Raw genomic sequence first — 13,407 nt, forward strand, 5'->3', positions numbered from 1 at the left:
CTCCCCATGGAGCATGGGCCGCCCAGAGGGAACAGCCAGCATTTCAGGCAACAGCACCGCCGAGAGGGAACAGCCAGCTTTTCAGCATTGCAGAGTCACAGACATTGGGCTACTATATATGGGCATGTTTACACTAGCCCCCTAGTTCGAACTAGGGAGGCTAATGTAGGCATCTGAAGTTGCAAATGAAGCCCGGGATTTAAATATCCTGGGCTTCATTTGCATCTTCCCGGGAGCCGCCATTTTTAAATGTCCCTTAGTCCGAACTCCGTGCCCGTGACTACACGCGGCACGGAGTAGGTAGTTCGAATTAGGATCTCTAATTTGAACTACTGTTACTCCTCGTGGACGTCTGTGCCTCTCAGCAACCATCTGGTGGGCGAGGCCAGGAGCTGGGCAGCGCGGGGCCCTGAATGCGCGAGTGAGCAACTGGGTGGGCGGGGCCAGGAACTGGGCAGCGCGGGGCCCAAGGCAACTGCCTCGCTCGCCTTGCCCAAAGGCCAGGCCTGGGTGTTGGAGCCATAAACTGGGGGCGAAGAGGAAGAGAGAGAGAGAGAGAAAGAGAGAGAGGTGTTACCTGAGGGTTTTTCCCCTTTGATTCCACACACCTGGGATGCTGTTATGGCAGAGGATAGTTTAGATTGGCCTTGTTTTCATCCCAATTAACAGCTGTCCAGGAGCAGGCGGCAGTGTGGTTTGTGGCCGGGGGTTGGGAAGAGAATGCATGTAAGTAAAAAACCAAAACCAAACCAAACCAAACCCCAAACAAACAAACAAACCATAACCCTTGTTTTCGTTCTTTAAATTTGACTAAAGCAAACTCCTGTCTCCGAGATCTGACAGGGAGCCCAGCTGTGCGCTGTCATTTGGTCTCCAGCTGGTTCCATTGCTGCTTTCTTGGGGCTTATTTATAGCTCTTCTATTCCCTTTTCGTGCATTGGTATGGTCTTGCTGGACAGGTCCGTTCTGACCGCGTAATTTACAGTCACTTGAGCGGGGGCGGAGTGACTACTCTCCATTTCAGGTCTGCCTGTATTTTCTAAGAGGAATTGGAACCTGTGGTTGTCGCTGGTATGTGGAAAGATCTCACATGGTGTTTGTACAGCGGGGGTACATCACCAGGAGTGACATGGCTCTGTGACAGCCTGACACTGGGCTAGAGCCTGGTGTCTCATGCATGTCAAGCATCACTGGGCGTCTGGAAAAATTTACAGATATTACCTACTGCTGTGTTTCTGCCTACAGGACCTAGGGACGCTCTGGTGATACGGTCCCGGTGCATCAGAGATGTGACTCCAGTCCAGACTCAGCAAGTATACAGCTGAGTGTAAAACACTTCACATGTTCAGTTCTGGATATTGCTACCTGCTCTTAGTCAGTTAAGCATCTTAGTACATGGTTAAAGTGTCAGTAGATGGAGTGTAAAATTGCCTTTCTGTAATTGTAAAGAAAACATATATTTATTCCTAGTTTTGTTCATGGCCCTTTGGGTTTTTTAGGCTGTGTTGGTTCGATCATCTTTTTGTACTGAGGTTTGTACGTAACTGGATCTTTTATAAGACATGGTTGGTCTTTTAAAATGTGTTTTAGATTATTTTCATGTTCATCTTCAGCTTGTTTTTTGTTGTTGTTTTTGATTGATCTCATCCACATCATGGGCCAATTTTCCTTTTAAAATCTTTCTGATTTTACTGTTGTCATGTGGCTACAGATTGCTGATGCAGATAAGGGTTAAAAATATCCCAGGGTAAACCCCCCCCCTAGTTAAACTATAAGACAATTTTTATAATAGACATCAACCCTCATGCTTCAGGTCATAAGCCAACCATGGAGGTCAGGAATAATTTTCTTCTGTATATAAGGTTGTGGGATAACTGTCCATGGTGAAGTAGTTTTGTTCTGCTTGTGTTTTCTACCTTCCTCTGTGATAAGTGGCACAGATAGGAATTTTATTATGCTTTTTAAGGTGAATACCAGCGTGGAGCAGTGGTGTCGTATCTCATCATGTGAACATCTTCCACACAGTTACCAAAAAAACCCTAGACCTTCTCATTACTGATTTTTTTTATTAAAGATACACAACATTGTTAACAGTGCAAAATACCTTCTTGCATAAGCAGTAATAAAAAAGGGGATCCGATTTACACAGTAACTGAGCAGCATTGAGGTAAATGGGTTATGGGTTAAACTAAGGATAAACACCACTATTTAAAATACAATAGCAACTTGTTTTACTGTATTTATCACATGTAGGTGAAGGAAAACAAAATGTCCAGGTCAGTTCCCAATAAAGGATATTTTACACACCTTTTCCTATAGAGTAATATTGATACAAGGGAAATGAACCAACAAACATCTCTATAGAGCACTAGAAGGAGCAAACATTAACCTTTATGATCAGTACAAGCTCCACAGAATGGAAAATATACTGGGGGAGGGGAAGCGGGGGAGAAGGGTTATACCGTATGCTAATGTTTTTTAGTTAATGGTAATAAGTTACTTTTCGCACCACTGGCAAAAAGTCATCTTGACATAGTCTAAGTTTTCAGAGTAAAACCTGGTTAAGAACAGATTAGACCATGGGTTCCCAAACTGGGGGGCGTGAGGCAACCCAGCCCCCCCCATCAAGTTTTGCTGCACTGCTTAGTTCCTTTTTTTTTTCCCCCTCAACAAGTTTTTTTGGGGGGAGGAGGGGCGTGAGGATTTTTCAAAAATCAGAAAGGGGGGAGTGATGCTGAAAAGTTTGGGAACCACTGGGTTAGACAAATGTCTGTCAGGGATGGGCTTGGTAGGTAGATTTAATCCTGTCCTAGTTGAGGAAATGAACTAGGAAAAATCTCTTGAGGTCCTTTTCAGCCTGACACTGTTGTGATTCTACCAGGGGCCTAAAGTCAGGCTGTTAAGCAATGATACCTGTAAGAGAAGCACTTAGGTGGCCACCCAGGAGAGAGTTAGGTGCTGCCCAGCTGATTAGCAGAGTGCCCAAAGCCAACAGCGTATGTTTCAACTGGTGGTGCACACCCACTCTTGCCTTGGTGCACATAACAAAATTTATTCTGCACATGGACGGAAAAATTAGAGGGAACATTGCTTGTCAATCTCCTAGAATTCTTTGAGGGTGTTTGCAAACATGTGGATAAGGTGTTCCAGGGGATGTAGCGTACTTGGATTTTGGGAAGCTCATCAAACACTCTTAAGCATAGGATAACCGGTTAAAATAGAGGCAAACAGTAGAACTAAATGGTCATTTTTCACAAAGGAAAGAGGTAGATATAATGGGGTCCCTCAAGGATCTGTACTGGGACCAGTGCTGTTCAACATATCATAAAGGGGTAAATAGTGAGGTGGCAAAATTTGCAAATGATACAAAATGAGTAAAGATAGTTAAGTTTAAAGCTGAAGTGATGCGTTACTAAGGTTACAAAGCTGGGCAACTCAGCAGGAAAAAGGCAGATGGAACTGAGTATTGATAAATGCAATGTCATGTACACCGGAACACAGAATCCCAGTCACAGCTGGAACAAAATGATGGTGTCTAAATTACCTGTTACGACTCAAGAGCAATTTCTTGGCTTCATCATGGATCATTCTCTGAAAACATCTACTCACTGTGCAGTGGCCATCAAAAAACCTAACAGGGTAGGAACTGTTAGGCAAAGGATAGCTAATACGACAGAAAATATCATAATGCTGCTATATATACCTGGGTATGCCCACACCTTGAATACTATGTGCTGGTCTGCTTGCCCCATCTCAGAAAAGAGATTAGAATTGGAAAAAGTACAAAGAAAGGCAACAAAACCAAGTGTGGGTATAGAGTCGCTTTCATCTGAGGAGAAATTAAAGTTTGGGAACATTCCACTAGAAAAAGAGACTATGAAGGGGGGAAGTGATAGAAGTCTATAATATCAGGCATGGTGTGGGCAAAGTGAATAGGGAAGTGTTATTTACCAATTCACGTAACACAATTTATATTAATATGTGGTAGGCTTCAAACAAATTAGAGGAAGTACTTCACAAAATGAACAGTCAACCTGTGGAACTCATTTCAGGGGATGTTGTGGCAGCCAAAATATAACTGGGCTCATAAAAGAATTAGGAAGTTCATGGAGGATAGGTCCATCAGTGGCTATTACCCAAGACCATCAGGGATGCAACCCTACACTCTGGGTGTCCCTAGACCTCCAACTGCTAGAAGCTGGGAGCGGATGACAGAAGATAGATAACTCAGTCATTTCCCCATTCTGCTCACTCCCTATGAAGCCTCTGTCCCTGACCACTGTTGGAAGACAGGCTGCTGGATAAGAATGACCATAAAATTACAATTGCATTTTCTTAGTGAAATAGGTCTTTTATTTAATTAAAAACAAATCAGCTTGAATATTTAAGCTGGAAGAAGCTGAGGGCTTGTCTACACAAACAGTTGGTTCACAGCGAGCTGTAGTGTGATTGTACCCAGCCCTTGTCTGCCACAAACTAACAGTTGGCGTAGGCCTGGCTGGTGCATATTAACCGTTTGTCGAAGTGCTTTGATCTAGGCCCATTTCAAAGAGGATGAGATTGAAGCAAATTAACGAACTGTTAATGCACGTCAACAGATTAGTGGTTCATCACACACCCCCGCTTCCCATGAACAAATTGTTTGTCTAGACAAACCCTGTTTGTGGGAGGTACAGCCTTATCGCCTACATTCATGTACAGCTTTGTGTCTGTTGTTCTACATATAGCAACTTTGTATAGCTAAATATACAGTATATCGCATTGATGCACCAGAAAAAGACCCTGTTGGGTACCTTACTCTGGGAAACACATTTTGAGAGATGATTGGTAGCCTTCCTCAATAAGGAGGGTAGGATCAATCAAACAAACAAACAAAATACAAAAACCTGAATATCCATTGTGTCAGTTCTAAGCCCCTTGTTTCTTAGGACTACTAAGAAAGCAGCACTCATTCTGCAAGAGACGCGGGCACCATGAAACACGCTAAACAATCAGATAGGATTGTGTAATCCTGAACGCATGAACTATGCAGAACAGAACTGATTTCCTTCTTTAGGCAGCCAGCGCATCATTTACTGAAATCTCTTGCCTCTGAGCAAAAGTTTTCAAGGACGTTATAAGAATGGACAGTTGAGCAGCTGGTGCAAGAAGGGCCAGCCAGAGCTTGTTGGGCCTCTTGCCAAGCAGGGCAGAATTTGTGTTTAGTATGCCGAGAAGATGGGAGTTAGGTGGTCGGGTGTCATAAAATGCATCCTGACACTGGGGTAATGCCAGGACCTTTTGCCCTGGGTATCTGCTTCAAGGGAGAGCTGTGTCTCTGTGCGGATTAGCCATTTCTGCTCTTTAGTCAGAACAGCTGCAGATGGAAAATGGCAAATTGCAGACTGGTTTATGGTGACTCCTGCTTAGTTGACTCAGCTTCCCCATGACAGCAATTCCCAGGATGGGCCTCCACAAGTGTCCTTCAGCCTTCCAATAAATGCACCCACTGGCATTACACACAGGGCACTTTTCCCACGTCTTAGGCCAGGTCTACAATACTGGAGAAAGTCTATCTAAGACATGCAACTCCAGCTATGTTGATGTACCTTAAGTCCCCATTTCTGCATCATCCCCATTGCGGGAAGTTGACGGGAGAAACTCTCCCATCAAGTTACCTTACTCCACGGTCAATTTATCGGGTCCTTCCTAGACCCACTAAATCAAACCCCGGAAGTTCAATCTCAGCATCACTGATCTCAGAGTAAGTGAAGACAAGTAAGTGAAGACAAAGTCCTGAGTTTAAATGACAGTAATCCATGGCTTAGCAGCTGTCTCTTTCAAATCAAACTGGGACCAAGAGCAGCATTAATATCCCTGACTGTAAGAATGTAAGACGCACCTTCTGGAGTTTATGGAGTTTTTTCCCTTTAATTTTCCTTTGCTTTATTGGAAGGGGCCTGTTACAGCTTCTTCTAGGGCAGTGGTCTCCAATCTTTTCAAGCACAAGAACACTTTCTGAATTTAAGTGCAATCCAGGATCTACCTCAGACCCAAATACCCTGGCCCCGCCTCCTTCGCGCCTCTTCTCCGTAGCCCCGTGGTGCTCCCTCCCTTCCCCTCCCTTTCATCAGGCAGGGGCAGTGGGTTGGGGCACAGACTCTGGTCTTGAGCTAAGGGATTTGGAGTGTGAGAAGGGCTCTGAGCTGAGCTGGGGTGGCAGGGAGTTGGGATGCAGGAGGGGATTCAGGGTACAGGCTCTGTAAGGAGTTTGGATCCAAGGGGCTCAGGGCTAGGACAGGGGCTTGGGGTGCAGGAGGGGGTTTATGAGTGGGGTAGGGTTTTGGGATGTGGGCACCAGCTGGGCTCTGCTGACCTCAGGTGGCTTCTTGGTAGTGGAGCAGTGATACTAAGGCAGACTCACTCCTGCCTTGGCCCTGCACCACTCCCAAACGCAGCAGCAAACTCCCTCCAACCCAAGCCAGGATGGAAGGGGGGCACCCTGATATCAGTGCCCCGTCCTCTCTCTTCCCTGCACTGCCCAGAATGCAGAAGGCTCCTGGAGAGGGGGCAGCTCCAAGACAAAGGGCAGGAGACGGGCAGTAGTGGGGGAAGGGGCGGCTGAAGTGCTGGCTCTTGAGCTTTTGGCCAAACCTGTCAGGATGACCTGTCAGAGGCTCCAAGATCTACCAGTAGATCTAAGTTGGTGACCACTGTTCTAGGGAAACTCACATCCATGTGTTCCTCTATCAGATGGAGATTAGCTAGTACGAATAAAGAAAAACCTGCCTCCCATCTCATGAAAAGCCTGAGCTGCCTTTTTGACAGGCTCTAAAGACTGGCGTACAGGAGCTGTCAAACCAAGGGCAGAAACAAACTCACTCCTGTTGGAATTCAGCAACAGCTGCAGAATTCCATCAGGTGTATGAATTCCGGACAAAAGTCCCCCCTGAGAACTATATATTATATAGCTATAGGAGCCCTGGACTCGCTCCACAGTGAACACTTTGGCCCAGTCCAACAAAATGCTTATTACGCGTGTGCGCAGTCAAATGTCTGAATAATCCTATTTGACTTCATTAGGGTGGCAGGGGCCGGGGACTTTGCAGGGGCTTCAAACTAAGCACATGCTCAAATATCATGCTCAATTGAGGCCTGAGTAGTCTGCCATTTGCAGGATCATGCGATAGTGACCCAGCTATACTGTACTGGAGATTTACAAACAACAAGGGCTTGTCTACACCGGGGCATTCTGGAACTTAAATCCAAATTAACGAAAGGTGTGAATTGAAAGCACGGCAGGTAAACAACATTAACTAATTAAATGATATCAAATTAAGGGCACATTCATTCTGAATTAAGGATGTGAATGGTTAACTGGTAAGCTTTAACCTTAATGGGCGAGCTTACCAGTTACAGTTAATCAGTGGGGGCTGGCAGCCCTTTGCTCACTATGACCCACCGCAGGCAGGGGTAGTACCAGCCCTAACGGAACAGCCTCTATCCATGCCCGGTCCGGGGATGCTGCAGGCAGAGGCACTCTGGCAGGCGGGCCATGCCAGCTTACTCAAGCTGGAGAATCCCCCCGTCTCCTCATTTAATTAGTTAACCAGTTAAACCTAATGTTTAACCTGTTAACTAAACAGGATTTTACATCCATTTGCTGAATAAGGGTGTGTCTAGACTACAGGGTTTTGTCAACAAAAGCGGACTTTTATCGACAAAACTATACGTGCGTCTACACTACCGCTGCATCCTGTCGACAGTAAGTCGACAGAACACGGCAGTTTTGTCGACGGCGGTAAACCTCATTCTGCGAGGAATAACGCCTTTTTTTGATAGAGTTATGTTGAAAAAAGGCGCTATTGCATCCACACTGTGCTTTTTCAAAAGAGAGCGTCGAGACTCTCTGTCGAAAAAGGGGCTTGCTTTGCTTCGGCTGTAATCTAGACGCTCTTCTTCGACAGAGGCTCTGTCGACGGTATCTGTCGACAAAGCCGCTGTCGAAAAAAGCCTGTAGTGTAGACGTACCCTAAGTGTCCACACAGGGGTTTAATATGATTTAACTAATCCACTTTAAATTCAAAACTTGCATTATCCTGAGTGTCCACTCATAGGCAGCGCCCCCCCCATTCAGTATTGACGTGGCTTTGGTGCAGTTTGCCGCCACGAAGAAGCTGCTTCCCACCAGGTACAAGCCCGAAACTATATGGGACTTTAGAGGTGAAACGCAAAATCCCAGCACAAGTGAAGTGCCTTGAACACCGTTGTTTCCCCCAGCAAATTTTTGAGATTTTGTATTAGCAGTGACTGTTAGTAAACTTACACCTTTTAAAAATCTGTAGCTTTAAGTATGCAAATTTAAAAATTATGCATATTTAATTATGCAAATCTGACGTCTGGAGTGGGGAGGAGGGAACAGCCAGTTGCATGGAAGGGATCTAGATTCATTCCATCCTTCACGCAACTGAAGCCTAACTCAGAATCCGAAGTCTGTGCTTGCTTATCCCATGCATTATGTCAAGCTTGGAATCTGAGCACGGTTTGGTCCAGTTCTGTCTTACTGTCTGGATCAGTGCTACAAATTTTGTGTGAGTAAGAAAGAGCAAAACGCAGTCTTGTTGAATGCAGCATTCAAAGCAAGAAGGGGCTGGGGAGGACTCAGCTATGAGGAGTGATGCTCAAAGGAAACAGAGGGGAAACGGGACAATTAACATGCCAGTCTAATTGCTCCCTAGCTTAGTACTCTGTTGTAGCTTTAGCCGAGTCTCTCCTACTTGGCGTACTCTCCAGCTACTTGGATTTCCTGAAAAGTGGGAAGCCAACAGTTTTTGTTCTGCATTGATACAGCTCTCTGGCCAAAGTCACAGACTCATAGAAGATTAGAGTTGGAAGAGACCTCAGGCGTCACTGAGTCCAACCTCCTGCTCAATCAACGTAGGACCAACCCCAACTAAATCATTCCAGACAGGGCTTTTTCAAGCCGGGACTTAAAAACCTCTATGAATAGAAGTCAGGCTGGTCCTACTCACATCAGTCATTTGAGAAGGTTGGCTGCAAGATGCAGGTATATACCAGCCTTGGCCCCGTGAAAGCAGGCACGGAATGCACCTCATGGTGAGTAAGTGGTGGTGGTCTCCGTCTCCATGGCAAAGGAGAACCGCCTGTTCTCCCTGCAGGTCGACAGCTGCCAGAGCCGCTCTTGGCTCAGGCAACCCAGCTCCTTGAGAAGCTTGAAGAGATCGTTGCGGAACTTGACGCCGATGAAGGCGTAGAGGAAGGGGTTGAGGCAGCAGCGGAAGCAGGCCAGCGTGTAGGTCACGTCGTCTGCCACGTCGAGCTGCTTACTCTTCTCGCACAGGCTGTCCGTGTTGTTGAAGGCCGAGATGGTCTTGGCCAACATGACACCATTGTAAGGCAGCTGGAAGGCGATGAAGACTATGACCACTGCGATGATGACCTTGATGGCCTTGTTCTTCTCAAAGTTACGGGCCTGGAGCAAGGTCTTGACGATGACAAAGTAGCAGAAGGACATGACCAAGAGGGGCACTAGGAAGCCAAAGACCATCTGGGACACTTTGATGCCAGTGTCGAACTTGTGCAAGTCGGTGGTGGTGATGATGGAGCAGCGGGGGGTCTCAGATTGGATCAATCCACTGTGGACCAGTTCCGGGATGGAGAGGATGAAAGCCAGCATCCAGATGGAGAAGCACGTGACCTTGCTGATGAAGATCATGCGGGCACGGAGACGGTGGGCGGAGGCGGCCTGGACGATGGAGAAGTACCTGTCAATGCTGATGGCCAGGAGCAGCAGCATCCCGCTGAAGAAGCTCATCTTGCAGATGCAGTAGACGGCCTTGCAGGCAAACTCCCCAAAAAGCCAGTACTTGGCTGCACTTGTGGCCCAGAAGGGGAGCGTCAGCAGGAAGAGGATGTCCGCTAAGGCCATGTTCAGCAGGTAGATATCAGTCATTGTCTTAAGCCTCTTGAAGTACACGTAGGTCAGCATCACCAGCCCGTTCCCCAGAAGTCCTATGAAGCAGATGAGTGAGTACATAGCTGGGAGGAATGCAGCGCGGAAGCTCCGGACCTCAAACTTCTCGCAGACACTCTCAAACATATTGTAATCGACGGTGGTGTTGGAGTCATAGTCGTCGGTGACATTGTTGCCTGTGCAGAACTAGAAAGGGAAGGAAACAAGCATGCTCAAGGCCTTACCCTGCAATGAGGCAGATCTGTCATAAATAACTCACTGCAAAAGCGAGGTCTGAACGGGGAACATAAAGCGAGCAAAACCACCAAGCCTCCAAAAGCAGAGACATCCCACATCCCCGCCAAGCCTGGCATGCATCGTGAGCAGAGATGGTCAGGGCTTTTCATTCCATTTATTTGGATGAAAAATGGAAATTCTGTTGGAAATGCTGGAACCTCACTAACATGTTCCATCTCTCCATGGGAAAACCGGAAACCTCGGGGGAAAAAATGTCATACTTATTGGCTGAACATTTGTCAGGTTTTTAAAAAAAAAAAAAAGAAAAAGAAAAATTTCAATGTTCAATTAAGGGTTTTTTTGGAAAACTTGTGAAGAAAACAGTTTCCTCTTCATTGAGACCATTTTGTGGGAACAAAACCCTTTCCTGACCAGCTTTGGTCACAAGGAAGTTTCTGCCTTTTCATGGAACCGAGAGAGCAGTGCCATTTAATCATTGACTGGTAGAATCATAGTATTAGAACTAGAAGGGACCTTGAGAGGTCATCAAGTCCAGACCCCTGCCCTCATAGCAGGACCAAGCATCATGATAGATATTTATCTAACCTGATCTTAAATATCTTCAGTGATGGAGTTTCCTGAACTTCCCTAGGAAATTTATACTAGTGTTTAACCACCCTGACAGTTAGAAAGTTTTTCCTAATGTCCAGCCTAAACCTCCCTTATGTGACTTAATCCCATTGCTTCTTGTTCTTGCTGGTTTTTACATATGGGGCCAGGATCCAGGGTGGGGTCCCTAGGCACAACCCTAAATGCGTACAATTAAAATTACATATTGGCTTGTGCACTTTTGGGGGGTTCTTAGTGCTGAAACTGCTAAACGAGAGTGATTGCAGGAGGTACAGCAAGCAAGCACGCTCATTTAGCGGTTTCATCACTAAGGATCCCCAAAAGGTTCAAAAGCCGCTCTCTGTCTGGGGAGAAACAAAGCAACGGTGGCATGAACCTTGCAGCAACATGTTCTGGTGTGAACCACTGCAAATGATTTTGTAGGCAAGAGAGCCTACATGTGGAATGATCGAAGTGAGTCTAGGCAGGAAATGTCAACATCCCCGTTCTCAAAATGTCCCCCAGAGACTCCCCCAAGGGATATAATTTTGGATGAAATTAGAACGAACCTTGACAGGTCCCTAAACGCTGAAATTTAGGATCAAACTTTGGTCGGCGTTAACACTTCATTGACAGGCAAGAGGGTGGAGGAGAAGCAGCTAATTACTGCCAGAGCCAAACCGATCCGGTGAGGCTTCTAGCCTGGTGTGCTAGAGCCAAGAGGCCTGAATCAGTTGCAGATGCGTGTCTTCCTCCGCATCATAGAATCCTGGGGTTGGAAGAGACCTCAGGAGGTCATCGAGTTGAACCCCCTACCCCTAGAGGAGCATCCTCTGAAGGCAGTCCATTGCTAACATCTGTGTGGTCTCTGCACCACTGGTCATGCTCTGGGGAGCAGAAATCTTGCTTGCACAGGGTGAATTTGCACTAAGGTCTGAGGGGTGACACTAGCCCAAACAAGTTGGCCAAAGCTTCCATTGACCAAGAAAACAGCTGGATGCTAAAGCTGGACAAAGGAGTTGGATTCCTTATAGATATTCAGGATGAGAGGGTCCAACTGGCATTGCCCACTGCTCATTCACTCAGTGCCGCGGCCTAGATTTTTTTGTAACGCTGCGGTCTCCAATGTACTAATATTTTGCTGTCCTTTTTGTTTTAAATTAAACCGGGGTTGCAAGTGTGCTTTGAATGACTAGCCTTCTCACAGAATAGCCCATCCCACTAAAACGGAGTGCGCTGTACAAACGCTAGCTTGCACAGTGATTCAATTACAAAATACACCCACATGGTAATGCCCCCTTGTCACGTCACGGCTATGGAATGTAGACAGGATAGGTATTGCCAGTCACAAGGCTTCAAAATTTGAGGCAGTCTCTGCCCACAAAGTCTTGAAATTGGCCTAAATATTTTTTTTTTCCAAACTAAGGGTCCCAGTTGACTTCTAGATTTTGGGGCATGGGTGGTGAGTGATGCTAGAACAGGAGGGAAGCAAGCGCTCCACCCCTGTCACCTGAGGCCCTGCACCTGCCACCCAGAATTCCCATGGCAGCTAAGCCTTCCTCCACTGTAGGGGCTTTAGCCCAGGGATGAGAGACAGCAGGTAGTGCAGTCCCAGCCTTCCCTGACCCTGGGGAGGGCAGGCAGTGTGTGTCCCCCCCCAAATACAAGTGGTCCCCTGGCTGTGTAGTGGGTGGTTCCCCGGCCCTGGAACACAGGTGGTGCTTGGCCCCAGCCTGCGTGAGGCTGAAATGCAGGCAGCCTCAGAAGAGGAGCTGTGCTGAATGGGGGGGGGGTGTCAGCTGGGCAGTTTGGGAAGGCATTGCCTTCCCCTGCCTCTTATACCCTCCACCCATGGTTTGGCCCCCTGACGGGCCATGTTTTCAAGCTTTGCCTGGCAGCCCGGAGTCCTACAAGCATTGCCCGTTTGCACAACGAATGCTGTCGTGCTTTCCGGATTCCCCCCTGGCCGGGGCCAGGGCTCTAAGAAAAGCCATCAAGCAGCGCGAGATCTAGAACGGTGAGAGCAGGCAACACCAAAATGGTGGGGAAAGCCCAGATGTCCTTAGCTGCTTTCTGGCTCTCCTAGATTTGCATATCCCAAAGCAAGAGGGACCCAGTCTAGTCAGACCCCCCCCCACCCCCCGGGTAAAACAGGCCAGAAAACTTAGAATCATAGAATCTTAGGGCTGGAAGAGACCTCCGGAGGTCAAAGTTCAACCCCAAAGAAGGGCTAATCCCAACTAAATCATCCCAGCCAGGGCTTTATCAAGCTAGGGATGGAGATTCCAGCACCTCCCTAGGGACCCCATCCCAGTGCTTCCCCACCCTCCTAGGGAAATAGCTGTTCCTAATGTCCAACCTAGACCTCCCCCTCTGCAACTTGAGCCCATTGCTCCTCGTTCTGCCATCTGCCACCACTGAGAACAGCCTCTCTCCAGCCTCTTTGGAACCCTCCTTCAGGTAGTTGAAGGCTGCTCTCAAATCCCCTCGCTCTTCGCTTCTGCAGACTAAACAAGCCCAAGTCCCTCAGCCCTCTCCTCATAAGCCATGTGCTCCAGCCCCCTCATCATTTTGGTTGCCCTCCGCTGGACTCTCTCCAACACGTCTAC

At 47.2% G+C, this 13,407-nt stretch overlaps 1 protein-coding gene across 4 annotated transcripts in view; it reads right to left on the reverse strand.

The window, feature by feature from the left end:
- Positions 1 to 223: 223 nt before the first annotated feature.
- Positions 224 to 13,407, reverse strand: part of CCR7 (C-C motif chemokine receptor 7) — a 31,127-nt gene continuing 17,943 nt past the window's right edge. For all 4 annotated transcript variants that reach the window (XM_075911228.2, XM_075911227.2, XM_075911226.2 and 1 more), the window contains one exon: positions 224 to 10,159. In XM_075911228.2, the coding sequence (XP_075767343.1) occupies positions 9,092 to 10,159 (1,068 nt within the window). In that variant the 3' untranslated portion in view covers positions 224 to 9,091. The remainder of the gene's footprint in view (positions 10,160 to 13,407) is intronic.

This window comes from Pelodiscus sinensis, chromosome 29, assembly GCF_052426305.1.
Source record: "Pelodiscus sinensis isolate ZL-2025 chromosome 29, ASM5242630v1, whole genome shotgun sequence".
NCBI classification, from domain to species: domain Eukaryota; kingdom Metazoa; phylum Chordata; order Testudines; family Trionychidae; genus Pelodiscus; species Pelodiscus sinensis.